The 14627-nt window shown below is 55.7% G+C and overlaps 4 protein-coding genes across 4 annotated transcripts; 2 read left to right on the plus strand and 2 right to left on the minus strand.

The window, feature by feature from the left end:
• Positions 1-258: 258 nt before the first annotated feature.
• P884DRAFT_1080 (CCAAT-binding transcription factor subunit AAB-1-like protein) lies at positions 259-1450 on the plus strand. Its single transcript, XM_069437061.1, has 3 exons — positions 259-473; positions 538-1230; positions 1337-1450. Exons 1-3 carry the CDS (start codon positions 348-350, stop codon positions 1343-1345), a joined length of 828 nt encoding a protein of 275 aa, XP_069301412.1. The 5' UTR covers positions 259-347; the 3' UTR covers positions 1346-1450.
• Positions 1451-3345: 1895 nt separating this feature from the next.
• P884DRAFT_273769 (exocyst complex subunit Sec15-like-domain-containing protein) lies at positions 3346-6114 on the minus strand (the record flags this gene model as incomplete). The annotated part of the gene is made up of 9 exons (XM_069442627.1): positions 3346-3603; positions 3675-3831; positions 3889-4181; positions 4238-4373; positions 4437-4546; positions 4610-4711; positions 4770-4901; positions 4951-5970; positions 6064-6114. 9 exons carry the CDS (start codon positions 6112-6114, stop codon positions 3346-3348), a joined length of 2259 nt encoding a protein of 752 aa, XP_069301413.1.
• Positions 6115-7584: 1470 nt separating this feature from the next.
• On the plus strand, positions 7585-10249 carry P884DRAFT_304168 (uncharacterized protein; the record flags this gene model as incomplete). Its single annotated transcript, XM_069445075.1, has 9 exons — positions 7585-8097; positions 8154-8327; positions 8381-8635; positions 8735-9241; positions 9294-9415; positions 9656-9732; positions 9836-9872; positions 9947-10035; positions 10101-10249. 9 exons carry the CDS (start codon positions 7585-7587, stop codon positions 10247-10249), a joined length of 1923 nt encoding a protein of 640 aa, XP_069301414.1.
• Positions 10250-10860: 611 nt separating this feature from the next.
• On the minus strand, positions 10861-14048 carry P884DRAFT_253022 (UNC-like C-terminal-domain-containing protein). Its single transcript, XM_069440762.1, has one exon. The coding sequence runs from the start codon at positions 13921-13923 to the stop codon at positions 11005-11007; it is 2919 nt and encodes a 972-aa protein (XP_069301415.1). The 5' UTR covers positions 13924-14048; the 3' UTR covers positions 10861-11004.
• Between the last annotated feature and the right edge of the window lie 579 nt (positions 14049-14627).

The raw sequence follows: 14627 nt of genomic DNA on the forward strand, positions 1-14627 counted from the left end.
TCGTTCAAACACCCCTTTGAACTCCACCCATTCGCTCCCCTTCCCAAGGCGCGCCACCCAATCATCACTTCCGTCCAATCAACGGGTCATTGAGGGGAAGGCTGATTGCGACGGTATGGTGTGGTGGGCAAGGCGCGGCGACAAGTCGCGAAGTAAACAAATGCACGCGCTAACAGGGCATGAGGTCATACAGTCGCGGACTGCCGAAACGCAGTGCATCGCAAAAAAGGCGCAGAAACCAATATCAATTCAGGCGACATCCGAATAGTACAGAATTCCTGTCGCGCGCGTGAACGGGAACCGAGAACGCCGTTGCGGACCGCATTCGACAGGAACAAGGACACGCCATGGATCCGAACTCGTCCTCGTCGCAGCACGGCCAGCACGGCCAGCACGGCCAGCACGGCCAGCAGACCCGGCAGATGCCCGTTTACGACCTCAGCCTGGGCGGTCACTACGGAGCCAGCGCAGCGGTAAGTTTGTTCCGTTTCTCACCCGAGACCGCGAATTTGCTGAACGCTGGCATGATGGTGCTAGATCTCTGCGCAAGGCTTCGCGCCGTCCGAGCTGTACACAGGAACATGGGCAAATGTGCACCAAGGCCTGACGGGCCACTACAAGGACGTCCTTACGGCGTACTGGCAGCACACCATCAACCATCTCGAGAGTGATACGCACGACTACAAGATGCACCAATTGCCGCTCGCGCGGATCAAGAAGGTCATGAAGGCAGACCCCGAGGTCAAGATGATCTCTGCAGAGGCCCCAATCCTGTTCGCCAAGGGCTGCGACATCTTCATCACCGAGCTCACCATGCGGGCCTGGATCCATGCCGAGGAGAATAAGCGACGCACTCTCCAGCGGAGCGACATCGCCTCGGCGCTGGCCAAGTCGGACATGTTTGACTTCCTTATCGACATCGTGCCGCGCGAGGAAGCTTCCTCCCACGCCAAGCGGACGAGCAACCAAGCAGCGGCCGCCGCGCAAAACGCTGCCGCGCAGCCGCAGATCCCTGGGGTCGGGGCCCCCAACCACACGGGGCAGCATCCCATGGCTGCACCGGACTACACCCTTGGAGGCCACAACATGGGCCCCCAAGCCGATTACCGACAGCCCCAAACGATGTATCCCGGTGAAGTACAGACGGGAGCGCCCACGTATGGTCAGCCTCAAGCCCAGATGTACAACGTGGATGACATGTACACGTACGGGACGATGCCTCCTCAGCAGGTATGTTGAGCACCTAGCACGACTACTCCGTCTCTCGATCAGTCAATCAATCAATCCTCTGCGCAGCTCTCCCCGAGAGATGAATTAGGGCTAACCGGACTAGTAGGGCGCCTAGGGGGCAGATCAGCTGGGAAAGCAACCCGCGGCGGGCATGAGGGCCGAGGGCCAGGCGGCTCTGAAGCCTCAGTCTCAGGCTGGACTCGAGTCCGCGACAAGACCCTCAGATCACACAGGAGTCAGGTCGGCAATCGAGCCCGAACCAGTCCAAGCAAAACGTGAACCCAAAACCTTCCCTTACTAACAATCCCGAGCTCATCCGGGGCAATGATATGGCGACATCAGGGCTGTCTCGTCCGGATATCACGGGGTCCGCCCGGACCTTCGGATATGGTCGGAACCCCTTCTGCGAACCTCCCGAACTCTTCTGCGAGTGTCTCGGGCTCCTCCGGGCCCTCGAACGGCACGGAGAACGTCTGCTTCCAACGCTACGGACCTGTCTGGACTGGTGCGGAACCACCCAGTCGAATCGCAAACAGCCAAACCGCACAGCCGAACCATGTGACGGCGCGCGCCGTGGTTACATTCCGTGGCACTTGGAGTCTGGGCAGGGCAGAATGCGGGGCTGGTGGGATTCTACACAAGTGTTCTGCGGGGGGTGCACTAACAACAAAGAGAGGGGGGGTGGGGGCGATGCCTTGCTCATCCGATCAATTTAATGCGGAATCAACTATATTACTGGGGTGCTAGCTAGCTCGCAGAGCACACGGACCACTGGATTGAAACCTGGACGTGTAGCGGAGCGACTTTCCTATTTTTATGTCGATCGATTGCTTTCTAGTCAAATATAATATAACTAGTACGGGGTATGGGGTACGGTTTCGAGAGCATCGTCTTGACTTTGCGTGCGGTCCCGTGGTGGCCGCGGGCAAATCTTAGAGCGAAACTACGGTAAACACAAGCAGCTGCTCACTGCCGAATGCGGTGCACATCACTAGGCCAGGATACGTCAATTGACCAGCAGAGTCAGTTTGCTAGCACAGTACATAGCACAAAAACAAAGCAGAAGTCGACGGCGGCCGGCTGGCCTCGTTGATGCAATTTCTAGTTATTACCTCGGAAACGAGACGAGACGAGACAGGGCCGTCCTCTGTGTTTCCGTGACATGAAGCCTTCTGCAGCTCACGCTGATTGGCGCCGCCGTCAGGTTTGAATTAAACACCTGAAGAGTGCGCTAATGTACCCGATCTACCTTCTTGAGATCGAGCAACCACCAGTCTCGGCGCAAAGGAGCATGCGCTCAAACAATCTCGCCTCTCTCCTGCTTCATTGTTCTTTGGTCGGGTGTGGTAGGTTTCCGGCAGTTTTGTGTAAGGGGACTGCCGGAGCTCCTCGAGCACCATTGGAAGGGCAGGATATGGTGCCAAGCTCCGCCAAAGTCGAGCATAAGATGAAGACCAACAATGGGCGATGGTGGGCGGCAACGCGATGGAAAGAGAATTGGAGGCAGCAAAACGCTAAAACCGCCCGCTTCTTCCCGCCCGAGCATACTAACAATCGAACCTCCAAAAGCATGGCAAGAGTGGAACGGCATCCTGTGGACATGCCTAGATAGACAGCAGGGCTCCTTCGAAGATTGAACACAAGAGCTCGCATAAGGATGCTCCTTCGGCTTGTCTACCGCTTGTTCGTTAGAAGCAACGTCGCCCAAGGGACGACCGTAAAAGCTGGCCACACTTGGGGGCGTTCATTCTCATTCCCAACTCGTGCTTTGACGCGCCCAGAGAGCTGTCGCAGCGAAGTGAGGCCCATGCCTTACACCTAGTAGGCAATCGTTGTTAACCGCTGCATGTCCGCAGCGCGTTCCCGCCTCGGCCGTTTCAAAGGGGACCTGGGCAGTCTCGGGCTGCTGGGCACGTCCCTCGGCGTCATCCCGAAGAGGCAAGGCAAGTCGTCCATCACCTCAAGCCAAAGCGCGACCCGAAGTTAGAGAGCGGCGCAGTCCGGCTTGGGTTCTCAACCGTTTGAGTTATCCTAGCAAACAATCGCATGCAGTCAGACGCTGTTGCCTCCTCGACCTCCCGTCGACATGACCAGAAGTGATAACGATGCATGGACTTACTTCTCTAGCAGGATGGGCGCGTTCGTGGCGTCTACCCGGCCATACTTCTTGTTGCGGATCGAAATGTCGTAGAACTCCTCGTGGTTCTCGGACTGCATCAGCGCCACCGTCTGCTGCAGCTCGTCCAGGTTCTGCTCCAGCATGAAGGCGTTATCCAGCTTGCTGACGAAGTCGGTCAGGTACTGCACATCGAGCGCCATGGCGGCTACGCCGTTGGGGTTGATCTTCTTGACGTCGGGGGAGAGAGGGAGGGCCTAGGTGATTGAGGCCGGTTAATCCTCATCGCCAAGAGACGGAGGTTGTGGAGCAGGAAGGGGCGTCTTACCAGGATCTTGTTGGCTGCGTGGCTGAGAGCGTCAAAGTAAATGAGCTCCTTGATCTCGCGGGGCAGTCCCAGAAGGGTGGACGACATGTTGTTCTCGAGAAACCGAGTCAAAGTCATCATGTAGCTGCTAGGCTGGGTAGGTTTTGTTGTTGCAGTCCTGATCCGGCGCTGTTAGTGAAATTACCCGGCTGGCTACGAGGGCGTAGACACTTGCCAATCGTAGTCGGAGGTGTCCACGAGATCGTCAATCTTAGAGTTGACGAGCTCGAAGATGCGTTTTTCTGCGGTTTTTCTGTGGTTCCTGAACAGCTCCGTTGCCTTCAGAGTCACTGGGCCCCCAGCCGATGTAGATGACCGGCCATGGATTAGAAGCTTTTCGAGTTTTTGGCAGGCAACCTCGAAATACTCGAGGTTGGTCAGAATCTGCACAATCTGGCCCAGATACTGAGAGTTCAGTTGCTCCACCAGGCTTTGGCACACGATGTCGGTGAGAAGTTCGTCAAGTGCCTAGTCGTCGAGTTAGACGCGAACTATGATCGACAATGATGCGGCCATTGTAGTACCTCTCTAAGAGTCTCGTCAACGATGTTCGTGTGATCAAAGTTTTCCCGAGTAAAATCCCGGAACTGCTGCTCAAACTTCCTGATGGCTATACAGCAGTAAGGGTACATCTTGGAGAAGGGAAGGACAGTAGGAAACCTGCAGCGGTATTAGCCATTAAAGCCGGTCAGACACGATCCGCCTCCAATCAGATGAACGTACGTGACCTCGTCAGGAGGCATCTCATCGCCAAAGAGGGTTGCGGTGTAGAAATCGTCGTACTCCTCGCGAGTCCTGATGTTCATGGGCATGTAATCGTCCGTTGAGACGATCTTGCATGTCTGTCAGCTGCTGCAGTTGCTACGACCAAGTGTCCCCTGAATCTGCCGGCTCACCTCTTGAAAGACTGAGCCGAACCGTCGCTGCAGCAAGTCGGCATATCTGTGGAACAGGACAAGTTGAAAGTTATTCACCACGGAGGCGGAATAGCCCCAGCCCTGGCCGCATGTTTGTGAGTAGCGGGGAAAACGCACATCCCACGGCAGGGAGCCTCACCTCCATCGTCTGAATAAACAAGGCAATGTCTTCCTTGACCTTTAGCAGCAAATCCGCATTGCTTACGCCCTCTAATGACTTGGACGTGATTCGGATGATGGCCTGGCACATCGAGTCCCAGAGTTCGTCAACCTACCAATGTCAGTGGCTACCGAAGCGCATTTTCCCGGTGGAAGCCTACATCGAGTGTTGAGCGAGCCAAAGGCGCGCGCTGCAAGGTGGCCTTCTCAATGATCGCGAACCCGGCAACGGATTCCAGCAAAGTTTTGAGAGCGTCGTCATCATCATCATTCTCGGAGAAGAGGTTCTCAGAGGCGGGCATGATCAACTCCTTCTGCTGCCGCCTAGTAGCCGCATATTCGGCACGGAACCGGTCAATCTGTCCGAGCGCTTCGTGTATGTGCACCGCTTCGTGCAACGGGGTAAAGTCAACCGTGATCTCCTCGTTATTAAGGACATCGAACTCATCATTTTCATCGAAGACCAGCTCGATGGCTGAGTTCAGCTTGAAGCGGCTCAACAATTCGTTGCCCTCTATTCGCCCCTTTTGCCTGGCCCTTCGCTCCTGTGTGTGGAAGAAGGCCACCTCGCCCAAGAACTGCGACGACTCCCGGACGAAGAACAACCACGTGTTCAGATCCGACATGACTGCCTCCGAAATCACTTTCTGTGAGGCGGGGATCGACTTTTGGATCATGTCGGCCAGCTTGTACTGGGTCGCGAATCTGTTCTGGATGATGGGCACTAGGTACTCGTTCTGAAGGTCCTCCAGGGACTTGAGGGCAGCATAATACTTCTTCTTGCGGATGAGTTCATGCGCACTGTTGACAGCGTGCAAGATCTTGAGGGACTCCTCGAGGGCGTTCGACACATCGGTGATGTTCTGGCGAACCCCCCGCGTGTTGACGAGGGCCTGCTTCTGCTCAGCGAGTTTCTCGGTGCTTGCTTGGATCGACTGATTGAGGTCCAGGATCTCGGAGGTCAGCGCTACAGTGCCCTCGCGCACTTTCTGTAGCTGGTTGACAGAATTCAGGAACTCCTCGTGCTTGGTCAGGCCAATGCGCTCGATGTCGCTCTCGCGCTCGTCGGCGTACTGGGATAGGCTCTGCACGAGCGAACCGATGCGGCTGGTTGTCGTAGCATCTTTGAGAACGGGTATCAGTTGGTCTAGGAACTCAGAGTCGGAAGGCGCCAGGATAATCTGCAAGATTGGTAAATGGTAAGTAAATGTGCAGAGAGCACAGGGCCTCCATGGGCCTCTATGGGCGTTTCTTCATGCCGGCAACTAACGAACCTGAGCGACAGCCGAGTCATAGTCATCCCACGTTTGGGCTTTCCTCGGCATTTTGGATGGAGCGCATCAGCGCAACGGTCGCTGCATAGTACGCGGATCCTAAACACCGTGACGAGTTGGCGTTCATCCACCGAGCGTGCCCCTCCGCAAGCTTGTTTGGGAGTTGGTCCTGATGCGCGACTACGTGCTGCCAGGGTTAAAGCACCCCGAGGCGTTGCTGGTCTGTGCGCCAGTTCAGGGTTAACTACCAGAGTGCCAAGCTCTTGCGATAAACGTCACTTATACTTCGCACAAAGCACTGGCATGCTTACCTTACCTACAGACTATACTTGTAGTTACTAGGTTAGTACGGAGTACATACCTCGTAGAGATCGAGGTAGTAATTCAGGGGTCCAGATTTCTTGGCACGCCTGTGTTGACGTTACCTCCCCTTATCCTTTTGGATTTTGCACATGGAAGTCGGAAAGTTTACTCAACATTGAATGACGGCTTCACATTGCAAACAATGAGGGATGCTTTCCATCTCGAAGTCCTTACTAAGTACCATGTGTTTCAGTTTCTTTTCTCATGGCTACTGTTCGTCAAACTATCGTGAACGCTTAAATTCAAAGACTGAAAGACGCCCTGGGGTCAATAAGTTGAAAAGCATCCTCCCCCCTTAGCTGTCCGAGACATACATGGCGCCAATAGAGTTTTGACCAGACTGACCTGGCTCACGACTTCTGTGTAGCTGTTCTTACGGCCTTGAATTGGAGTCTCATTCCTTAACTCCCGCATTCGAGCTCGGTTACTACGTAACCGAGCTTGCTCTGACTCCCGGCTGTCCCTGTCTAACAGTGTCCTGCTTTTCAATGCTAAGGAGAACCTTGTGACTCCCGCTGCTGCAGTTGCCGAGACTAAGTCTGGCATCTTGGCTGGGCAATTATAGAGTCTACCACGACCTTTTTCAGCCGCATGACATCGTCGTCTCGGCGATGGCCTGATCGTGAGCTCAGGCTCAAACCCTAATAATGGAAGGAGCAGTTCATTCGAAAGAGCCCACGTTTTTCTGAAATGCGTTGAGCAAAATCCCTTCCCTGTGTTTGATTTCAACCTTCCAGTTCCGGTCTTCCCAAAGAAGAGGAGACTTCAGCCTTTCGGATCTGCTTGATCATCGAAATCATTGCGGCTGCTCAAGAGACCCAGTCCTACCTTCTACATATCCTTGTTTCGAATCTCGAGGATTCGTCGATCTCTCTTCTTCTACGTTCCTTCCAGATCCAGGCGCTGTCAAACGCGTCGAACCTCTGGAAGTCTCGGAACTGCTCCGACCTCACCTTCCCGCAAATCTCGTTTTGATTGCCCATCGGTGTTCTCTTTCCCCCATCACAAGTCCGGGTGCGGAAATTACCCTCATCCCCTTCTTCTCTCGCCAGGTCCTACCTGGTACCATTCAGCATCATCGTCGACTTCCTCATCTCCTCAGACCGCAAGCGCCGCCGAGAAGGCACACAGCGATTCAGCGTCACGGCGATTATCACCATGGCGCATATTCGGGAGGCTTCGATCAACCCGTCCTCTCCGCACTCGTCGAGTGCCGGTGCCGACTCATACAAACACGAAAACACACCTGACACTAGACTCACCGTATTCTCTCCCGATGACAATTTGGCCCGGCCCAATAAGCCGTTGACCGCCGCTAGCCTCGATGGCTCCTCCAGCCACGTTGTTCAGTACCATGCCAACACTCCCAAGGGCTTCAGCAGCACCACGGCTGCTGCTGAAAAGGACCCCTTCATTTCGAACACGGCAGCCAAGGCTGAGCACAAGCTGTCGCCGACCGCATTGGTGTTCCGGCCTGTCTCGGCTCCTCTGGTGGCCCATGGATCCCTGAACATGCGGAGCGGCACGGGTCCTGCCATGGGTGCCAATCGCCAGCTCCTAGCCCCTCAGCCTACAGCCAAGTTCAGTTCCGAGATGGGCATCTCTCGCTATCTGGTCATATACTCGCCTTCCCATCCCGTCTCCGTGACTGATGTCGAAGGCTATCTTGCGGTGAGCTCTAACAACCTGAACCCCGCTTGAATGCATGATACTGACCGTGTGTACAGCAGCTGGAGCGATTCGGGTTGCCGTTTCAAGGCAAACGCCACGCAGTTGCAGCCGAAGGCAGGGTATTCCTTTATCTTCCCAACGTGCGTGATGCCCGCAACACCCTTGAAAACGTTCAGCTTGGGTCCCCCAATTGGTGCGCCAAGTACATTGTTGCGGCTGAGTTCTATAAGGCATGTATCTTCATGATTGGGATGCTTTCTCCTCTTGCTGACCAGGATCCCAGGTTTGTAGCTCCTCAGCCCAGGTCAGTCCGATTTGCGACGGCAAGGTACAGATTACCGCATATGACCAAGGCGTCAACTTCGGCGCCGTTCATGTTGAGACGGTTGTCCATACCTTTCTTGACACTCAAGGCGAAGTATTTGCACTCCTGAGTCAGAGTGTGGCCAACAACCACACTTTCCGGGGCGTGGTCGAGTTTTCGGACGCCGACGTCGCCATCTCCGTCGTCGACAAGTTCAACCGAACCACGCTGGGTGTAAGCTTACCATGGTTTATTATTTGAAACACCTTGACTCTTTTTTCTGACGAACCGTAGGGTGTCCATTTGATCTTGACGGTCTGTCGACCGGATGAGGCAGCACAGATGTTTCGACCGCTTGAGAACAACAGCCGCCCGTTTGGTGCTTCGAGAGGGGAGATGACTCTCTCGGAGGGGCCCCAGCAGCCTACTGGGCTCTTTACCTCAGGCCGTCTCAGTCATTCGACTGCTGGAATTCACGGGTCTCAGCAGTTTGCCATGTATCCAGTCGTCTGCAACAGCTTTCAGTCTCCCGGACCGAATCGGTTTATGCTCGATCAAACTCCGACACGCGGCCAGGGTGTTTCTCACCTGGCACCTATGACGCCCATCTCCGGAGGTAGGCCTATCATGGCACCTCTGTTCAATACGACTCCCCCCGATACACCCATGGCAATTCGTAGTGAGTTCACCAGCCCCAGGAGCATCCAACCTTATGCGCGCCTGGACGGCCGCCGTCATGGCGCCATGCGTGCCAGCAGGTCACACTATTTAAGCAACGTCGGCCACCACAACCACGTTGATGTCAATCGAATTCGGGACGGCGTCGACGTCCGAACCACTGTACGTTTATAAAAATAGCATTGTTTCATGTTATGTTAGCTTACAAAGATAGATCATGCTTCGGAACATCCCCAACAAGGTCGACCAAGCAATGTTGAAGCGCATCATCGACGAGTCGAGCTGGGGCAAGTACGACTTCATGTATCTTCGTATCGATTTTGCCAACGACTGCAAGTAAGTTTTGACGGTTTCCTCATGTTGGTGTGATCGAACTGACGAGGCCCCTATAGCGTTGGCTATGCGTTTATCAATTTCGTAGACGTAAGTCTCCTCTCCCTCCCAGCCACCCCCTGGCACCCGGAAACGGCGTCGCTGACCCTCGACTAGCCGTTGGATATAATCGATGTATGTTACAGCCATATCAACCTTTGTTCCGTCTCATTCCCAGAACCGTTACCTCTAACTCTGGAATAGTTCGTCAATGCGCGGGGTAATCAGCGCTGGAACTGCTTCAAGAGTGACAAGGTCGCCGAGATCTCCTATGCTAGTAGGTTATTTTTTTACCCCGGTGTCTTTGTGAAGCCAGAACTGATGTTGACACATTCAACAAGCCATCCAAGGAAAGGATTGCCTTGTCCAAAAGTTCCGCAACAGTTCTGTCATGTTGGAGGCTCCTCATTACCGGCCCAAGGTATATACCCGTGTTTGTTACATCAAGCAGCACGACTGACAGCTTTAGCTCTATTACACCGTCAATGGTCCCAGACCTGAGTTGGCTGGTCAAGAGGAACCCTTCCCGGAGCCGGACAACCTCTCAAAAATGAGGCGCAGTTGCGAGAATGCTGAGCATATCGGTAAGTGCAAACGCTCCTGGCCTGGTTTGGCGTCCCGTATCGACTAATCATGCAAACCGCTACAGGCCTCTTCACTCCAAACGCCGGCCAGCATTTCCGCGAAGAGCAGCGTCGCCGTCGTTCCCAGTACGACCGCGGCACTAGGCTTGCAGCCCTCGAGGAGTATGACTATGCTGTTCGCGCCCAGCAACATGGTCTCTTCAACCAGAAGTAAGTTGGTTGGAAACGCCGTGGTGAAGCGAGAACCTTACCCATCTCGCTAAGAATGGGTGAAATCACCATGGCAACGAACATTCGATCCCATGGAGTCGCGCTGGGCTTTACTTCCTTTGCTATTTTCGAGAAGTCGACGGAGGTGAATGCCATTTGTATTGCAAGTCCGTTGCTGTCTTCGAGATGCACCTTCTTGACAAATACGTTCAGATCTTGGGCCGGACAAAAAAAGAATATCTCGTCGCATTGTTACTTCGCTCGGTTCACTACGCGAGCCGCTGTCGACGAAGTTGGTGAAAGGGAGGGGGGGGGAGAATTGGAGGAAAAGGGGAATGCAAATGGGAGAAAGCGGGACGACGTCTGGGTTTGGACTATGGGGTTCTTGAAGCCTTGGTAGTCTAGGAAAGGTCGTCCCATACCGCAGAATCTCGTTTTTGAGCAGCCAGATAGAGGCCATGGGCCATGGGCCATGGATGGTCCGTACAGCCGTCCTGCATGATTAGGTATTCCGGAAACACCTAGCTTTTGGCCTCTTAGTTAGCATAACCTTTCAGCTAGCATAATAGTTCACCTGCTACTTGCATGGTGCTCCCCTTTGGTCGTGATACCGTAGTGCTTTGGGACCTAGAGCTCTGTTCAACCGTGGAAGAATGGGAAACCCGAGGCACAGGGAATGGGACTGCAAGTTAGGGCGTTGGGTGCGTTAACACGCCTTTCTCATCATGCTCATTACATCTATATGCTGAGCTGCTCTGGTCAACTCGGATCTTCGGGTAACGCTGGCAATGGCTTCCTAAGTCCGCCGTTCGGCTGTGACGATGCGGAGTGTGACGATACGGAGCGCGCCCTCAAAAGCACGGGACTCCCTCGACCCCCTCCTTTCTCCTCCTCCTCCTCATCATCATCATCATCACCTTGTTGCTCTTTCCCTTTCGATATGGAAGAGGCAGCATCATCTCGCTGCAGCAGGCCGGGGTCGGATCTGATGGAGGCGACCTCGGCGTCTCCGCCTGATGACGGCGTCTGTTGCGCCTGCGCTGTCGACGCTGCTGCTTGTGCGGATGGTCCTGGTCCTGGTCCTGGTCCTGGTCCTGCTGCTGCTGGTGGCGTTGTTGTTCGCGCTGTTACGTGGCGTCGGAACTGACGTGACGCTGTGCCGCCTTCGCCGCCAGCCTCATCTCCCTCTTCTCCTTCTTCGCCTTCTCCTTCTGCTCCTTCCTCCTGGTTGTCGGAGTAGTAGTAGGATGGCCGGGCGGTGCGGTTGGGGTGGGTCGCTGGAGTGCTTTCTCTACTGTATTCGGATGGCGGGGTAAGCGGGAGGGACTTGTCCTTGTAGGAGGTTGTGGTTGGGTAGGTTTGGCGCTGAAAGGCCGAGGTGGTAGGTATTGGGGGGGAAGCTGCTCCGCCGGTTTGTTGGCCTTGCAGGGGCGGCGATCCCGGCATGGACATCCCTGAGAACGAGTCGGAGTGGGCGTGGCCGTAGCGGCGGTAGGCGGTCGGGCTTGACGCCCAGGGCGGGGGGAAGGGCGCGCTGTCCAGGGCGGCGAGACCACCGCGGCTGCTGAAGATGACGAGAACGAGGCAGGAGAGGAGGAGGACGCTCTGTAGAATGGCCATGCGCTTCTGGAAGACGACCTCGTCGGCGAGGACGTTGAGGCGCGAGGTGAGGGCGACAATTTCTCGCTGTGATTGCTCGCGCTGGGTCTCGAGAGCCAGCACGGTGCTCTGCCATATCTGGTCGTATTGGGTGCGCACGTTGCGTAGTTCAGAGAGCACGGTCTTGTTGAGAGTATCGAGGAAGGAGTCGACCCGTGTTATCTGCTTCCGTTCCATCTTGAGTAGAACTTCCTGCAGGAAGCGTGACTGCTCTTCGATGTATTGCAGTGAGAGGGAGGTATTAGACTCGAGGAGTTGGAGGCGCTTTGTGATGGCTTTGAAGAAGGATTCTTGCACGGTCGGAGAGGCGGATGCCGAAGAGGCGGAACTGGTCTTGTTGCGTGGGGTGGTCGGGGTGGCAGATGAGGCGTTATCCGTAGCGTTCGTCCTGCTGTCGGATTGTCTTTGGCCCGTGCTACTCACTGTGCCGTTATTGCTGGCTTGCGATGGTGTCGAATAAGCCCCGGAAGAAGCACTGCCTGCCGACTGCCTGTGGGAAGCAGACGCCTCCGCAGAACCAACGGGCTCGGGCGGCGAGGAATTGCTCGCCTGGATCCGCTCATCGACGGCTCGCGCAGCTGATGGACGCGGGGTCGCTGAGTCGGACGCAGCGGCGGGTTCCTTCGGAAGGCCATTCAACCCAGAGTTGATTGGTGTGGGTTCGGCGGCTGTCGGCGACGGCAACTCGCAGACTTGGAGAGAGAAGTTGGCTTGAAAGAGGGGGGGCCAAGGGGTAAGACCCATCTCCATGGAAGGGGTTCGAGGCGCGGCCTTCTCCTCGTCAGCCACCGACGTGTTGTCGCTGCCCGCTGGCTTCTGCACTTGCTGGGTCTCTGCAGTTGATCCCGGAGGTGGCTCGATTTGCTCGGGTTCGTCGTCATGGCTCGGCTCTTTCCAAGTATCCAACATGCGCGTGCCGTGGACACGAAGTAATGATATCGGGCAGTAGAACTCGTTGCCCCAGTAGCTGAGAAACTCGATGCGGATGTACTTGGTGTAGATCTGAGGATGCTCGATCAAGAATGCTTGCATGTCTCGCGAGTTGCGAGCCTCGAATGTGCCCAGCTCCACCCACTTGTCCATCTTCACGGGGTAGCGATCACTGACGCTGACCCTGAACTTGCGGATCATGCTGGAGAAGAACTCGAAGTTGGCCAGGACAACGGTGTCGACGAGAATGTCGTCGCTGAGCTCGACAATGACGAACTTGTTCTTGGCGCGGCACTCCAAGAGCATGTACGAGTCCTTGTTTTCGACCAGGATGGCTTTGGCATTCTTCGCACCCGGGCTCGTCTTTAGGACGGTCGCGCCGGCGTCGAAGGACGAGTACGAAAACCTCTCCTTGCAGGTTTTGCCGGCATCCTTGCTCCGGTAGTACTGCGTCTTCCCGTCGTCGTAGAGAACCTGTTCTTCCTTCGCCACCTCCTTGGCCTTGGGCGTGGCCTTGTCCGTGGACGATGCGATCTCCGACACCTTCTCGGCGAGGGCATCGAATTCGAGCGAGATCTCGCCCTCCTCCCCAAAACTGTAGACATCACCGCTCTGCATGCTGGGGTCTCGGTCCCGGTGCTCGCGCTGCCTGTGCGACCTGATGTTGGCGGGATCCTGTCCCGACTTGCGCAACATCATCTCCTTCCACTCCTCGAACGACATGAAAGAGCTGGCCGCCAGCTCCTCGTGGGTGTCTTGGGCCTGGTCCTGCGCGGTGCCATGATCCGGGTCTGTGGCGGGGCTTTCGCCGACCGCCGTGGCGGTGGCCGTAATGGTAGTAGCATGGCTCGTCGATTCGTCGGTGGCGGCCGGGGAGGGGCTTGTCCAAGATGTGCGCAAACACTGCTGCGGCAGCGAGTGGGTGATGTAGTTGATGGTTCTTGACTCGCACACCTCGTCTGTGGCAGCCGGGGCGGCTGTCACGGCGGTTTCGGAGCCCGCTCTGGAGCCATGAACGCCGAGCGCGTGGAGTCCCAGCAGCACTAACGCCGGCGCGAATGTCTTTAGGCAATTTGCTGGTGCGCGCATGCTTTTTCTCAGTTTGTTGCGCGGGGTCTCGCCGTGTCCATGGCGCTGTCGCTGAAAGAAGCGATAAGTCGGGGAGGGTACGCGCTTTCGTCGTTCTTTTCGGTCGGTTGGGTTTCCGTCCGAATGTTGGGGTCAAATCCTCCGTGTCGTTGGTTGGCGGTGGATGCGGGCGCGCCTGACCACAGGAGAAGGCCTGTAAAAAGGTGCTGCAGCCGCAACTGCACCTGCAAGCTGGCAAAGCCTCCTGATTCGGGCATCCGTCATTGCGCGGCAGCAAGAATAGGCAAGGGTCCAGGCGCCTGCAGGGACTAAGACCTGGGTTAGGGCCGCCCATGGCTTCGAGCAAGGACCAGGGGAGAAATACGGACCTCCGTACTCGGTACAATCCAGGCACCGTCACAACCACCACCAATCTTGTACCAGAATTGCTCGACCCGCGCACGATCGAAACGTGAACTCACCAAGCAAACAACGGGGTCCTCCAAATCATCCACTTGTCAAACATCGAGGGCTTTTTTCTCTCCCCTTATTAATCCGTCCGAATCCGGAGCCAGAGAAGAGCCGAGAGCGAGGCCGGAAAATGCACAATGTGAAGCTACCCGACACTAACGTACACTACCTTAGTGGTACAGAGTACATTCGAGGCAGAAGTCTTCAGAAGCGCGCCTATCGCCTACACAGTACTAACTCCCGCAGGACTGGAA

Source organism: Thermothelomyces heterothallicus (assembly GCF_042370625.1).
Source record: "Thermothelomyces heterothallicus CBS 202.75 unplaced genomic scaffold P884_scaffold_1, whole genome shotgun sequence".
NCBI lineage: Eukaryota > Fungi > Ascomycota > Sordariomycetes > Sordariales > Chaetomiaceae > Thermothelomyces > Thermothelomyces heterothallicus.